The sequence below is a fragment of the Anguilla rostrata genome, chromosome 6 (assembly GCF_018555375.3).
Source record: "Anguilla rostrata isolate EN2019 chromosome 6, ASM1855537v3, whole genome shotgun sequence".
Classification (NCBI taxonomy): Eukaryota; Metazoa; Chordata; class Actinopteri; order Anguilliformes; family Anguillidae; genus Anguilla; species Anguilla rostrata.
The window spans coordinates 36,553,634-36,569,325 of record NC_057938.1 but is presented as its reverse complement, the minus strand read 5'-3'; the positions used below and the strand labels follow the sequence as shown (position 1 = coordinate 36,569,325).

Below are 15,692 nucleotides of genomic sequence, written 5' to 3'. Positions count from 1 at the left end.
ATTAACGCAATAAACAAAGAATATGTTAATGAACAAGACTGGTATGTCTAGGTAGGATGCAGGGCTGGCATTCTTTTTTTACTAGAAACAAAAAGTCAAGTTTGTTGGATGCAGTGAGATTATCTGTGCTGTTGTTTGACCATTGTTGCCCCCCCCCCCCGCTCCGGTAGGTTCCAGAAGGAATCGTTAGCGCTGTCTGAGTGGATGGCTGGGGCCAGACAGCGGCTGCAGTCGTGCCGAGAGCTGACTGGTGCCCCGCCTGAGGAACTGCTGGCGCGGCTCCTGGTGAGTCTGCGGTTTCACCTGGAGACGAAGCGCGTACCCTCCTCCAGTGCGCTGCAAGCCGCCGGCTATCTCACACACATAAATGCCTCGACCAAAGGGCTGGGTTTACGCTGATTAGAGGAGACCAGGGGTGCACAACAAGGGCTAATCCATTTTGGTATTTTGTGCGAACATTTGCCAACATTCATTTAATTATCCCAATCATGTCTTGGTCTGACATGTGTATAAGCACCAGCTACAGCCGCAGACTGCAAGTGTATCCTAGAGATTGTACTGTGTTCAAGCACAGTGTAGTTTATAGAGCTGTAAGAAATGGTAATCGGTTGGAACAAAAACCAGCACACGGATCAGCCCTCCAGGACCGGAGTTGTGCACCCCTGGAGGAGACGTGAGCTTCAGATGGGAAGCTCACATATCTTATTACCTTATCGTTGATGTGTAGTTAACCTGTAATTGCTATGTATCTCCTTGTTAAAATTGAAGAAATGCATATGGTCAAGATTGTGGTTATGTTTTCACATGACCCCCCCCCCCCCCAAAAAAAAGTTATTGAATATATGCATGTAAAATACTTGCAACTACGTAACAAGTAAAATATTTCATGTAATTGCTTATATTGGTACAATTAATGGACTAATTTACAACTGGTGGATGCGCTGTATATTTACACTGAAGCATTTCTCGCTATATTCAGCAGTACAATATTTGCCCTTGGCACAGGTGCAAGCCTGCTTTATTGCACTGCCATTTTGTCAAGTAAACTGAACTAATGATGCGAGGAACGGAGAGGAGAGAACGGAGAAATTGAAAGCAGCGTGCGAGAAGTGCCCTGTGAGCCGTCGAGTCTGGCTCCTCTTTTGTCTCGGAGCGCACATTAGCGCGCATTAGCGAAAAACGTGTCAGACACAAGCTCCGCTTCTTTTCTGTCGACCGGGACGCGCCTCCGCCGGAGCGTCTCCTCTCCCTCGCGGGGCATTAAGCAGATAACCTGCGGGGAGATGTCAGACGCAAATCAGGATCCAATTAACAGCTCTGTCGAATAAATAAATGATTTAAGCGGAAACGAATTAAATCCCGATGGGACAGATTGACCCCGGGGGCCGGCGCGGCGAAACTCTGAACTGCATTGAAACTGAGAGGATGAACTCTCCCCGTATTCAGCAGCGTTAGCTTCTCAGTCGCCCTACGGTATGAACCGTGTCTCTGTGCCGGGGCTGTCGCGGCTTCCCTTCGCAGGAACTGGCCAAGGAAACGGAGGCCGCGTCCCCCCTGAAGGCGACCGTGAGCCGCGCCGGAGCGCAGCTCCTGCAGCTGGAGGGCGCCGACGCCCTCGGCCTGCGGACGCAGCTGGAGCAGCTGGAGCAGCGCTGGGCGGACCTGGGGGCCTCGCAGTCGGACGCGCGGGAACAGCTGCACAAGGTGGGTTACAGCATGCGCGCGTGCGCCCTGACGTACGCGAGCCCCGCCTACAGTACGCGCCGCGTCCCCCGCAATCGAGGCACAAGGACATCGGCGGGAAACAAACGTGCAGGACAGGGTAGCCCTGACTGGTGAAGCGATGCTAATAAAATTTTTATATTCTTGCTTGATGAATCTGATACTCGCCATCCCTCTCTATTTCTCCCGTAATCCAAATAATCCAATCTTGTGTTGCAACAACATTAAAGTACATTAATAAGTGATGTTAATAACTCCCCCACCAAAGAAGGAAGAAGAGTAAAAAAAAAAGAGTAAAAACAAGTTAGTCCCCATACACACAATCCATTTTAGAGAATTACAAGATTCTTAGTTCTTTCGAGAAACTTGTTTCACCATTGACAATCAGCACAGATGCAAATGCATTATGAGCATTATTTAGCCTTTAGCATTATTTTTCTCTCCATCTTTGTCTTGCCCTCTGTCTCTCTCTCTCCTCCTTCAGTTGCTGATGGAGAAGCTGACATTGGAGGAGGTCATGGCGGGGCTGGGTGTGTGTATGGACAGGGTGGATGCCAGACTGGCGGAGGTCAAGGAGGAGATCCAACAGGCCTCTTGCACCTCCACCCTAGGCCCAATACTCCAGCGTTGCCAGGTTTGTGCCCCCCCCAAAAAAAAGAAGAAACACTATCACCCCTTTTAGTCTGAGTGTGACAGCTAGCAGTGAGATTTTTCAAATGGAACAATGTTATGGCAAGCAGGGGATTCTTGAGGATGGGAAAAGCTAACTTTCTCCCGACTCATTGCAGCAACAAAACAGCCTCCTGTTGTCTCAAGACCTGTTTATTTGAGGTTTCCAGCCCATCAAATTTGTGGTGTTTTTTTGTCCATGGAATTTTGATGGAAACAGAGAACAGGCAACTGTTAAAACTCAGCAACGGATCATTAAAACACATGAACCGCATATCAGCTGAAAGAGAGCAGCATATCCACTACTGCAGGCCTCATCTACTGTATGCTGTATAGTCTGAATAGCAGTAATGATGGCTGGCCCCAGTCTTTTCAGCAGGGGGTGCTATTTGTGATCCTAACCCCCCCCCCCCGTCTGTCTCTGACTTCCTCAGGAATGTAAGGTGGAGATGGCCTCACACCAGCTTTCCCTGGACTTTACCAGCAAGGCAGTGATCCAGATCAGCGGCCCAGAGGACGTCTGTGAGAAGCGCTATGAGAGACTAGACCTCGCCGAGCGGCTGGGCGCTCTACGCCTGCGCTGGCTTTCCCTGAAAGGGGAGCTGGCCACCCAGGTGAGTCCATCGGCCGGAACTATGCCAGTCACTCCATGCTTGGCCTCCTTCACGGCTGTCGCTTGGCTGGACAGCTCTCTTCGTCCGAACATGAGCCACTATGGTGCGTCCAGCCACGAACTCAATGGTCACAGAAGCATCGGATGAATCAGCATGCGTGTATGGCAGCTATATTGGGGTGACATTGTGTGGCCAGTAGGGGGCAGTGCAAGGAGTACATGATTGCCTATGACTGAGAAGCTATAGATAAAGCTGTCATTCCTGCCATTGTAAATTGTCATAAGGACAAAGGAACAGGCTGTTTTTTTCCATCCTCCTTGAAGTGATACAAAGTTAATTAGTGTGACAAGTCAGTGTTGATTCTTGTTTACACTGTATTTAAACTGGTGGTGAAGAACAAATAGCCGTTTTCATCACTGAGTAATTTATTGGGGCGGAGCAGGTTTGGAAGCTGTTAGATTTCCCAGGTAAGCCGTGTTCCTGCTGAAGGCACGAAGGCTGGACTGGAGGTAAAAGTTTCAAAAAATGAAGATGGAGGTGTGAAGGTGTGAACAAGAGCAAAGCAAAACTCAAGGGGGTGTGTCCCTTCCGCGGCCTGGCGTCTGACCCCGCGTTTGTCCGCCCGCAGACCCATAGCGTGGAGCGGCTGCAGCAGATCTGCGCGGACAGAGAGAGCCGGCTGCAGGCGTTGCGCAGCTGGGTCGCGGGCCGGAGGCGAAGGCTGGAGGACCTGCCGAAGCCTCACGGCCTCTCCCAGGCTCAGAGGCTGGAGGAGGAGTGCAAGGTACGGAAACTCCCCTCAGCCACGCGACATCGTTTTTAAATGTCTGCAGGGAACAACAGCACTCTACCCCCCAGCGCGTTCACCGGCTGCGTCCGCTTACTGGTGCAAGTGGAAGATAATCATAATCATTAACCAGAGACTGCAGAGAACTTTTTATAATCCCTTTTTCATGCCATTACGGCTGTCGCATAATGTTTCTGCTTTTGCTTTTCCCAATGGTGTGAATGGCACTGAATTCATCATTCATTTTTCACCCCTTCACCATCACCAATAAAATGAACATATTTTTCCCCATTCCATCCATTCATCCATTATCTATACCTGCTTATCCTGGTCGGGGTACTAGACCCCATCCCAGCGTGAATTGGGCGAGAGGCAGGAATACACTCTGGACATGACGCCAATCCTATCGTATGGCTTTTTGCCCGTTCCTCCACGCATATTCTTTCAGAAAGTTTCAGGATCTCTCACACTGCGTCTGGAAAACTAAAGGCCTGAGTTAAATGTTGGCTTTTTTCAGAATAATAATAATAATAATAATAATAATAATAATAATAATAATAATAATAAGCTTTATTTATATAGCACCTTTCATACATAAAGTGTAGCTCAAAGTGCTTTACATTTATCACTAAAGCAATCAAAGCAATTACAAAGAATAATAATGCAGAATGCAAAATGCAGACAAAGAAATCAGTAAAAACAAAAAACAGAAGTAGCTTCCATTTAGTCACTCTCCCAGAGAGAACAAATGTACGTAAATGTCACCGTTTCTCCCATGTCAGCCAATCAGCTCTGCTTCTCTGTCAGTGTTGTAGCTCGTCTCTTCATCACTCTTCAGGAAATTGCCCTGCCCCTTCTGGCCGCGCTGTTTGGTGCGGTAACCTGAGTAGAGTCTGGTGTGAGCCATATTTTTTCTGTTTTGTTACAGTGGACTTAATGGTGCTCCTAAGAAGGCTCAAATCTTTTTTCATTACCTTCTGCAGCTTTATACCTCCTAGTAAACCTCATCTGAGAGTTTCCCTGGCAGCTCCTTGGCCTTCACAATTGTGTGACTTATGTTCCAGTTGTCCTTATTCTGCAGTAATACAATTAAACATGTGGATTCAAAATCAAAGTGGATCTTTAGATATTTATTGTGATCTTTCAAAAAAAATTGAATATTACTGGCCAAGTTTATGTTAATGCAAAGTGGCAAATGCTTATCAATTAAGTTAGTTTCGGGCTTTTATTTTCAATTTAAAAATAGAGTTACTTATATAGGAATAACAAAATAACTTTTTTTAAAAACATTTATCAAAGCCTGTACACCTGTACAATTCAAATTTATAGTGCAATTTAAAAAACTGAATTGATGCATTTTAGTTGATTATTGAGAAACTCCACTGAAATAATTACATTTCTGAATTCTATGTTTGTGAATTTTCTGTTAAAAAAGTATTAATTCAGTACTTAGTACATTATAGGCTGTAATTTAATCAATGTTTAAAAGGAAAAGATTTTCACAATTATACATACATAACTGTTTATATATACATATATACCTTTCTATATATACCTGTTTGACAAATTAAGTGAATTAAATGTTATTCACACCCATTAGAAAGACGAGAGCCAAAATGAAAGGTGACAGCTATAATACAATAAATACAAGAATGAGATATTGCGATATATGCAAATTAAAATACAAATTCTGAAATTTTTCAGATAATACACAAAATATATGTAAGATTTGTACTATCCATGTATCATATGTCTTCCCTTTATGGTGACTGATGACAGTAGCAGAGTAACTGCGTGGCTTGTCTGTGTGCATAATGGTGTGTTTGTGCGTCTGCATGTGTGCATGTTTCCAAATGTTTTTTTTTCCGGTACGTGTGTATTTGTGTGTGACATGTCCATATGTGTATCTGTGTGTGTGTGTGTTGGTGCGGGTATGTGTGTGTATTTATGTATTCATGTGTGGCTTTGTGTGTGTGTGTGTGTGTGTGTGTGTTTAGGACGCAGAGCAGAAGCTGAAGCTGAAGTCTGCAGAGCTGAAGGACTTGAGAGACTCCTGCCGCTCTGGGGAAGGAGGCGAGGAGCAGCGGAGTTACCGCGCGTTCGTGGCTGAGACAGACACTGTTCTACAGGACATGACTGCCCTGAGCCAGCAGGTGCCCCGTCAGACCCACATCTCACAGCTCTCTAAATAACACCCCAATTAGACAGGCCTACCTGCTTACAGTCTCCTATCTGCTGTTACATGGCTCTTAAAAACTTAATGTGTTCAGTTTTTTTTTTTCTTCTTTAATTTTTAATTCTTAAGATATTTCGTGTGAACCACAAAATGCAAACAAATGAAGTTAATTAACAATAGCTAAGTGAACTTGAGCGACTTGTCAGGCAGACGTCACGCTACTTTAAATTAGCTGTTCAGGTTGAGTGTCAAGCTCCCGCTGCGCAAACCAATGTGAGATTAATTTATGCCTGTCGCACTAAAAGCTGAAGTTCCCAGGGCGAGCAAAGCAGCAATTTTTTTGTGAAAATGTGCTCTCCCCCTCTCTCGCAGATTTCCACGGTGGGCCCGACCTCGCTGCAGGTACTGAGGCAGTGGGAGTGGATCGAGGGGGCGCTGGGCGAGGCAGCCCTGAGGACGGAAAAGACCAGCCACGCCCTGGAGCTCGACCGCGCGCCGCAGCTCTCGCTCACTACCCTCCGGGGCCACGCCTGCAGGCTGCAGGTAAGGGGTTTCCCAACCCCCTCAACCCAGAATCCCTCATACCATCAATGTGATTGAGGTCCTCCCACATGAGAGAATATTTATGTAGTCTTAAAATTTTACAGAACAATGGTATGTCTTACTGCATTAGAGTTACCTCACCTGCTCTAATGAAATCAATGTAAATCCATATGTACCATAAAGAAGCATCATATATGCTATAATTCTTGCAAAATCTTAGAATATATAGCATATTCATACATATACTTTTTTATGCATAGTTTTTACACGGCTCTTAGATAAATGTGGGCAATTTCATAGGTACAAGGCTCCTCTAATGTGAAGTGTGACCATATATTTATTTGTGTCTTCAAATGTTTGCTTATGCAGATATCCTGAATAATTTGCTTTTATATATTAATTTTTCACACAAAATAAGAATGAAAGGTGCCACTCAATTTGTCAGTGATTTATATATATATAATTGTGACACACCTCAAATCAGGTTGACAAAATGGGATTGTTTGTGCACCTTGATTCTTGTCTTTTCGGCAAGTTAAGCAATCCCAAACACTGAGATGACATAAAATTTTATTGGAGAAATGGTGATTGAAACCTGATCCTAGCGTCTGATTGGTCAGGCAGTAAGTAGCAGAATCAGTGGATTAGTGCAAGCTTCTTGTGTTACGATTCCCATTCAACACTTGAGCTCTAATGCAGCTTACACTCACTTCCCTGACTTGCATAGCTCCTCCAGAAGGAGGTGAGGGAGGACGAGGAGGCCTGGGAGGACCTTATGAAGACCTGGGCCAGTCTGAGGACTGCTGTCAGCCTGGAGGCCGCCCAGCTGCTAACCCAGCGGCTGGAGGAGGAGAAGAAACGGTCTGTTTCGCCAACTCCATGCCAACCGGCAGTTCTCTCTTTCTTAAACCTGTCTCTTCTTGTAATACTTCTTTACCAAGACCAGAGTTGTGCAAGTCTAGTCCTGGAGGGTGGGTCTGCATTCTGGTTTTTGTTCCAACTGATTACCGTACCTTCGTTTAGTTCTGACGGCTCCATAAACTACGCTGCTTCATTCCTGTTTGGCACAGTAAAATCTTTATGATACCCTTGCAGTCTGCAGCTGCAGCTGGTGCTTTTGAAAATGCCAGATCAAGATAATAATGATAATAATATTACAGTAATTAAGTTGGCACAAAATCCTGAAACTGATTGACCCTTGTTATGCACCCCTGACTGAGACAGTGGCTTACATTGCTTTTCCTTCTACAGTGCATCATCCAACTAGCAACCGCCACATTACATTCCCTTTTCCCTTCTCATAATTGTACACCATAGGCGTTCTCCTTTGCTGTCGCAAAAGGTAAAATGACTGAAAGTGTACAGTCAGAAGGTGCTGTAAATCACCCAGGTGCTAGAGCAGTTTACCTGAAGATTACCTTTGCTAGCCTAAACATTGAACACCTTTTTGGGAGTATTCAATACAGGGTGCAGATATCTGCTTTTTAATTGCCAGTCTACTCTAAGGCTCTATTCTGCGGCCTATTCCACAGATGTTACCATCATTACATTTTTTTTTCAGCATCAACAATGAAATATTAATGACACAGATCCATCAAGACCAACACCATTTCCAGCCTGTCCATCTGAGTAATAATTACTGGACCTGTCTGAATGGACATTCTCCTTGTCAAGTCCATGCTAAATTAAACACTAATCTCTTTTCATTTTCTCTGTCCATTTTTTTGCAAGAGATTAGTGCAAATTTAAAGGTGGGTGACAGGTTGTAATGCATAGTTATATGTAGTGTTGTTTACACATTTTCAGACCCCACTGCTGCAGATGCTTTACTGCATAGCACTGTGTGCCTTCACATATTTCTGGCTGTACTCAGTGAACTTCCCTAAGAAGGAAAACAGAGCAGCTTCATTTTTAACTGAAATGGAGGAAGTCGGTGTCTGGGGACTTCGGTGGGATTTATGGCTTTGATTGATCTTTCCCCTCTTGTTCGGCTACTTGTGCATAAGTATTTTTCTCAAGAAATCTTTGAAAGCTGCTGCCAGTTTTACTTGAAACGGGCACATGCGTATTTGCTCTGACGTATTGAATTTATAATTATCAGATGTCTTTTACCTTAGTGTTGCCAGCTTTCGCAAATTGAACAACAGCCATCTTTTGATTGACTATAATCAAAGGACTGAACATATATGTAGCCCTCCAGTTTTCAAGACTCGAGAAATGTCATCTGGAATTTTTGGCCGGTTGTTAACCCTGGTTAGGTCTGATTTTACAGAACAATTTTTTACAGAACCGGGACAAGTGGAGGCCAGCCATGGGGTCAGCTGTGAATCTAAAGCCTGTGTGTTTTTGTTTCCCAGAAGGGTGGCGGTAAGCCAGGAAGTGACGGAGGAGCTACGGAAAGCGCGGGCTCTGATCGAGCCGTGGGAGGCTTACGCCCGTCTATCCGAGGCCTGCCTCCTGCAGCTGCGCCGGCACCAGGACCAGCTGGGGGCGCTGTCGAGCAGCCCGCCCCGACGAGACGGCGAAGAGGAGCCGGTCCAGGCCCAGATAGAGACCGTGAGAGTGAGTGGCTGAAACGCGAGCCTCTGCTGTTCACGTGCTGTCAGGCTGCTGTTTGTTTAACTGGTTTCTGCGTCAGACCAGATCTTTTTGCTTTCAGGACAAGGGAAAAATACTCATCACAAGAAACGCCAAAAACATCCAGTTTATAGCCAGTTTGTGCTCTCGTTTAACTGAAACTTGGCCACAAAACAGAACTTAATTCTAAATTCAGTGACTAGAAATGTGTTGACAGCCAGTGAAATATTGTCCTCTGAAGCACTGCTTTGCATGTGGAAAGCCTCTTATTCACTCAGTATTTATGTCCTTGTGACAGGAACTGCATGCTGGTATGGATGGTTTGCAGAGCAGTCTGAGTGCGGTGGTGAAAGCCTCGGATGAGCTCATAGGACAGATAGAGCCCCAGGCCTCCATCTTCATCGAATCAGAAACCCTGATGCTGAAAGAGGGCGTAACCCAGCTGGCCGGGGCTCTGGAATTAAGACACAAGCAGCTACAGGTAAGGTTAAAAATGGTGGCTAACTTTCACCAAGTTTGTTGTCTTCTTTATACGTACAGTATGTACAGGTTGTCCAGGACCAGTGACTGTTGCTGGTATGATTGTGTGGTGAACCTGAGTGAACCTGTGGCATCAGGTGGTTCTGTTCACTTACACAGTCCTTTTAAGGGTAGGGGAGTACAGTATAACTATGGTGCCTGCAAGATCAAAGTGTCTTAGGAGAGTGTGGGGCTCAGAGGTCACAGGTCAGGGGTCAGTAGTTACCGGAACCTAACACAACACAGCACTATATTAACGCATTTCCATTTTATATACAGGAATATTTTTTCAGGCTAAATGCTAACACAAAAATATCCCCCACTCCAGGAACTGAATTTCCTTTTCACTGCTCTAGTGCTATAGATTAAATGCGAATGATGAGCCAAAATCGATTCAGAAGCCTTTCATGTCATGACAGTTGGTATACTTGAACATCTGCAACAGTTTATGAGCGTGTGTGTCCTTGCATGGGTGCGTGCGTGCTTCTAGGGGAAGCTGGATCTTCTTGAAGAATTCCACAGACGCTTGGAAACTCTGGAGAAATACCTGAAGGACTTTGAGAGCAAGCTGCAGAGCATCCCCAGACATGAACAGAACCTGGAGGTGAGCCATCACCCTTACCTTTAGGGAAAAAAAGATTAAAATGTAACTTTTCACCCTGCTGGTTAAGTCTTGGACCCTCAAGCTCAAGGATACACTGACCAATTGCTGTTCCCTGTCTCTGGGCAAATCTACATTTTTCCAGGCAGTCAAATTGGATTGCACGCTATTTTGGGTTAAAATACATGTATACAAACAAGCCACTGTGCTTGAGTACAAAGTACATATTAGCATTACTCGAAACAGTCCGTTCCAATTTCATCCTCATTGATTACAAATGACCAGCTATGAATCTGACAACCTCAGCAGTACAAGTCAAAAACATCACAGTACAAGCACATGGCCGCGACAGAATGATATGCAGTGAGCTCCTTAATGTTTTAGATTTGTGAATCTGCGTACTGTAAGAGTGCAGATAGTACATGTTATAATTGAAAAAACACAATATCCACAGCATACAGAGGAGCACAGGGACCTGTCGCCCCCAAATTCCGTCAGTCGTAACTCTCTCCCTCCCATCTCTCAGGCCCTCCAGGGGGACCTCTTCCAGCTGACCGCCCGCACTTCCGCCCTGGACTTCCTGAACCAGCTGTGCTATGGCGTTACCCTAAGCAGCGAGGAGGCCTGCAGGCTCCAGGACCTCGATACGCGGTGGCCGTTGGCCGCCTCTCGCACGATGGAGATGTGCCGGTGAGCTAGTCCCTTTGACTGGCCCTGTTAAATGTCTGGCTGCCCTGTTAAATGTCTGTTCTGTTGAATTGTCTTCAGGCTGTAGGGCTAAATATCAGAGTTGCAAAAAATTTCAGCAGATGTTTGATGCAAATCCATCTATCTATCTTTCTATCTGTCCATCCGTCCATTCATCCACCTGCCCATCCTTCCATTCATTCATCCATTGTTCTGCCTATCTGTCTGTCTGTATATATATCTATCGGTCTCTATTTACCTATCTATCTATAAATCTATCTAGCAATCTGTCTGTCTGTCTTTCTATCTACTTGTCTGTCTATCTATCTATTTATCTATCTGTCTGTCTGTCTGTGCTTTCTAACCAGCAGAGCTGTTCAGCCTGCATGAGATGCAAGAGATTGCACATTCCACGTACTGCTGAAAATAGTTTATTTATTTGCCCAAGCTAAAAGTATAAGACTGCTATGGCAACCATAAGGAAACGCTTTCTGAATTTACCATGTGTCAGTTTGACACACCTTGTAGTAACCATGCCGTACATTCGAAATGGGGTTTCCCAGGATGAGAACAACTTCATCTTGTGGATGAACCCTGATGGCATGCCTGTGCGTGTGTCTGTGGTGTATTTCTAGTGAGCTCCAGGCAGAGGCGCTGATGAGGCAGAGCTTTCAGGAGAAGTGCGAGACCTGGAGGTGCTTCCTGGAGGATACAGACCAGAAACTTCCCAAGGAGGACATCACCAGCTTCTCCTCAGACCCCCTCCCACAGCAACTCAACTTCCAACGGGTAACCCCCCCCTCTCTGTCCTCCAACAACTCCCCTATTATCCTTTACCCACTGTCACTTTAGCTTTTCCACCTCCTCTCCAACTTCCTCTTCCTTTACAACCCTGAAGAAAGCATTTATCTGAAATGTTTACTCTAGCTCTGTCCATCCCTTTGCACTTTCCCTCTTTATTTTTGTGCTATGTGATTTTGTACTAATGATCAATATATTTTTCTACACATCTAAGTCTGACCATATACACAGAGTGCGTACCACACCTTTTTTTCTTGTCGGTTCTGGCTGTACCTGTGGAAATGCTTACTGACTGAGCACATCAGTTTTACTTTTCATTTTCCTGTACAACCCTCCCCTTACTACATCTATTGTCACTGCTGCTAGGTCAGCCCTTCTCCACCACTCCGCAGTAAATATACTGTACAACACCCTTATGGACTGCAACCTCTGTCACTTCATGCCCATGCCAGCCAACCCGTCTCTCCCTAACTCCTCTGTTTCCAAGGAGATGCTTGACTGTTTCAGTTTAGAGTTGTTTTGTGCGTCTCTCCCCGGGATTTCGAAACACTTTTATAAGAATGAGGAAGTGAGGCAGACCTTTTGTGTCCTCTCAGATGATTTTGAAGTTATGATGTGCATTTATGGGTATGAAACCTCTTTACTTAAGTGCTCAGAGGCAATTCAAGGCTAACAGGCCTTGTTCGCAAATACCGAAGGCATCTGAAGAGCAAAAATAATCACCAGAAAATTGCAGCTGCAGTAGGAGCAAAGGGAATGCTGTTTTCATTTTAAGGAGGCTGAGGGATGAGTCCCTGGACCATTTGTCTTGTTTCACTTATGCTGTTCCTGTTCTGCTTACCTGCCGGTAATACTAGCAGTTGTTCTGTAAATATGCAGCTTGGTGACTCTCGTCACTGCCTTGTCTTTCATGACTCAGATGTTCCAAGTTCGGGCGTCCATCGGGTGCCAGATCCTAAATTCGGTAATCACGGATGCCCTGGGCAAGGGTGACGTGGAGGACAGGTGAGAACCCACCGCATGCCTGCCCCATTACATCAGCAGATGTGCTTTGCAAATGCAGCCCTTCCCTATTTTTTACTCGGAATAGCGCCATCTCAACCCCTGCAAATATGTCAAGATCCCAAAATTGAAACAGATCTCTGTTATCAAAGATATTCATCCATTTTTTAAATGTTTAACAGGCAGATAGAAAGACAGTAATTGCCTTGATAATGCATGACAAATTGTATTTTTTCCCTATTATATGGCTTACAGTTTTTATTCATTTTTTAAATGAAATATGCATGAAATCACTCTTTGGTTAAAATGTGACCCTCTTGACATTTAACACCCTGGTGGATTTGCATGTAGTAGACAGGAAACCAAAGTACACTGTGTGATGTTTACTCTCGAAGGGACTTTAGATATTATTAATTAAAAATGATGTCCTCCAGCTGTTTTTTTCTTCGTTGTTGTCTGCCTGACAGAGATAAGCAATTGGAAGGTTCCCTGAGCTGTGAGAAAGTTCTGGAATGGCAGGCTGGCTCACGTCCAGAAAGTACATCAGTCTGTGCTGCCTGTGTGGAAATTATCTGTGGACAGCAAGGCAGTCCTGGCGATCCCTTGGGAAATTCTACCCTATTGCATACTGATTTGGCATTGAACGATTTCCTTTGTGCTTCTCTTAAGGGTAGCCAGGGTCTGACTTCTGTACTTTGTTGACCAACGAAAGAAAATATCAGCTGTTGTTGCCCAATTATCCATCAAAATGCAGGAAGCTACATACCCATGAAACATTACATCATACAGTATTGCAACCTTTATGAGACATATTTGATGGAGTGCTAAAGGTTTTTGTGAATATTTCTGATGAGCAATAGGGTGTAGAACAGTGGTAACCAACCCTGTTCCTGGAGATCTGCTGTCCTGTAGGTTTTCATTTCACCCCTGATTTGGCACTCAGTGAGATCATTGCTGTTGAATGAAGTGTGCTTTGTTACGGTTGGAGTGAAAACCTACAGGACGGTAGATCTCCAGGAACACGGTTGGTTGTCACTGGTGTGGAAGGAAAATTAAAACGAACGTGCGTTTTTCAGTACAAGGAGATTCAAAGCCGGGTTTCAGAACGAGTGACAGGACTGTGAACTGTGCCCTGCCCCTTGTCCCCCTGGAAGGTTTGGCCTCATGCAGAAGCTGGCCCAGCTGATGGAGCAGTGGCAGGGGATAGTGCAAAGGGCACAACAGTGGGGCGTCCTGGTGCAGGGGCTGATGGGACAGCGTTATGTCTACACTTGTGGCCAGAGGATGCTGAAGAAGCTGCTGAGCGACACAGACAAGCTGTTATCTTCTTCAGGCCCCACCCGCCGCAGCGTGCGTCAGCTCCACCAGTCACTAGAGGAGTTCAAGGTAGAGCTGGGGTCCAATCAACTCCCTGACCAACCTTCACCAAATGAATGCTTCTGACCTCAACACCTAGCCATACCATTGACTAATGGTATTTTATGCTAATGCACTATATGGCCAAACGTATGTGGACATCCAACATCTTATCCAAAATGATGGGCATTAATATGAAGTTGGTCCACCCTTTTCTGCTATGACAATCTCAACTCCTCTTGGAAGGCATTATGCTTGGAGTTAGAGCATTACTGCTAGGGTGTGCATGCATTCAGCCAGAAGAGCATTAGTGAGGCTGGGCACTGATTGGGCCATTGGGCCTGGCTCGCAGTTGGCTTTCCAGTTGATCCCAAAGGTGTTGAATAGTGAACAGGGTTGAGGTTAGGGCTCTGTGCTGCCTAATCAAGGTCTTCCATACCGTTCTCAACAAAAATTTCTATATGGACCTTGCTGTGTGCCCTGGGGCATTGTCATGCTGAAACAGGAAAGGACCTTGTGCAAACTATTGGAATAAGCACAGAATCATCCATAAATTATTATATGCAGTAACATTAAGATTTGCCTTCTCTGGAACTAAGGGGCCTAGCCCAAGCCATGAGAAACAGCCCCAGACTAAGGGGTGTCCAGATAACTTGTATCTGCCCAAGTCCACCAAACTTATTTTACACACCCACTACCCAACTGCCTGCCCAGTTAACTGAATTTGTGACTTAATGCCATTCTGTCCCAAATCTTGTAATGAGGTAAGGCTCCTGCAGGCTGTATCTTGCAAAATTCACAGTTTCTTAATGCGCTGGAAAGCATTTCCATCCAAATATGTCTGTCACAGACAAAGATCTACCCACCAAAGCATTTGCCCTTCTACAACATGTTTTTTTAGTGACTGTTGCAAGACACAGAAAGCCATCCAGTGTATGTGCCTGCTCCATGTAGAAGCACCAGTTGGCAATTTCATCAGACATATGCATTTTCATTTTGAAATTCATTCCCAACTGAAACACAGATGTATATTTTAAACATTATTTAAAGCTGATCATATTGTTATGGCATTAGCTAGTAGTGTCTAAGATACAGGGCAGAGATCTTAACTCCAGCTGTAAACTGTATACCAGTGGTGTTACCTTAAAACTGCTAGCACTTTAAATCACTCTACAGTAGATAATGGCTATATTATAATAATAGAAGACTGATTGCAGGTAATTTTAGCAGAGCTTTACTGAGATTACAAGAGACGAAGTTCAAATAACAAATTGTCACATCTTAATATCATGAGTGTTTCATGGTGCAGGAGGTCACTGTGAGCATAAGCTGACTGTCGGGTGCAGGATGGTGTTTTGGGATTGTAAAAGATGGTTTCAGTACAAAGCTGTACAAACGTGTAGAAAGCATTCACTCATTACATCCATTTACAGAAAATAGCATTAGCGAGAATGAGCAAATCATTTCAAGAATACAAAGAGTAAAAACAGCTGCTGAGGCCTGTTATTATTTTGTGATAACATGTCTGTTGAACCATTCTTTAAACATTTCAAAGCAGAGGGGAGATACCAGCATTAACATATTTTACATGCACTTTTACATGTTCAACGTTGGCGTGTTTAAATGTGTTGTGAGCTG

At 44.8% G+C, this 15,692-nt stretch overlaps 1 protein-coding gene across 1 annotated transcript in view; it reads left to right on the top strand.

The window, feature by feature from the left end:
* The window catches only part of LOC135258030 (nesprin-2-like), a 93,032-nt gene that overhangs the window by 57,731 nt on the left and 19,609 nt on the right, over window positions 1-15,692 (top strand). Inside the window, exons 43-57 of the mRNA XM_064341226.1 lie at window positions 171-285; window positions 1,522-1,704; window positions 2,207-2,356; window positions 2,826-3,005; window positions 3,634-3,789; window positions 5,790-5,945; window positions 6,341-6,511; window positions 7,239-7,372; window positions 8,869-9,073; window positions 9,387-9,569; window positions 10,098-10,211; window positions 10,735-10,898; window positions 11,531-11,684; window positions 12,616-12,701; window positions 13,853-14,084. Coding sequence (XP_064197296.1) covers window positions 171-285; window positions 1,522-1,704; window positions 2,207-2,356; window positions 2,826-3,005; window positions 3,634-3,789; window positions 5,790-5,945; window positions 6,341-6,511; window positions 7,239-7,372; window positions 8,869-9,073; window positions 9,387-9,569; window positions 10,098-10,211; window positions 10,735-10,898; window positions 11,531-11,684; window positions 12,616-12,701; window positions 13,853-14,084 — 2,383 coding nt within the window. The remainder of the gene's footprint in view (window positions 1-170; window positions 286-1,521; window positions 1,705-2,206; window positions 2,357-2,825; window positions 3,006-3,633; window positions 3,790-5,789; window positions 5,946-6,340; window positions 6,512-7,238; window positions 7,373-8,868; window positions 9,074-9,386; window positions 9,570-10,097; window positions 10,212-10,734; window positions 10,899-11,530; window positions 11,685-12,615; window positions 12,702-13,852; window positions 14,085-15,692) is intronic.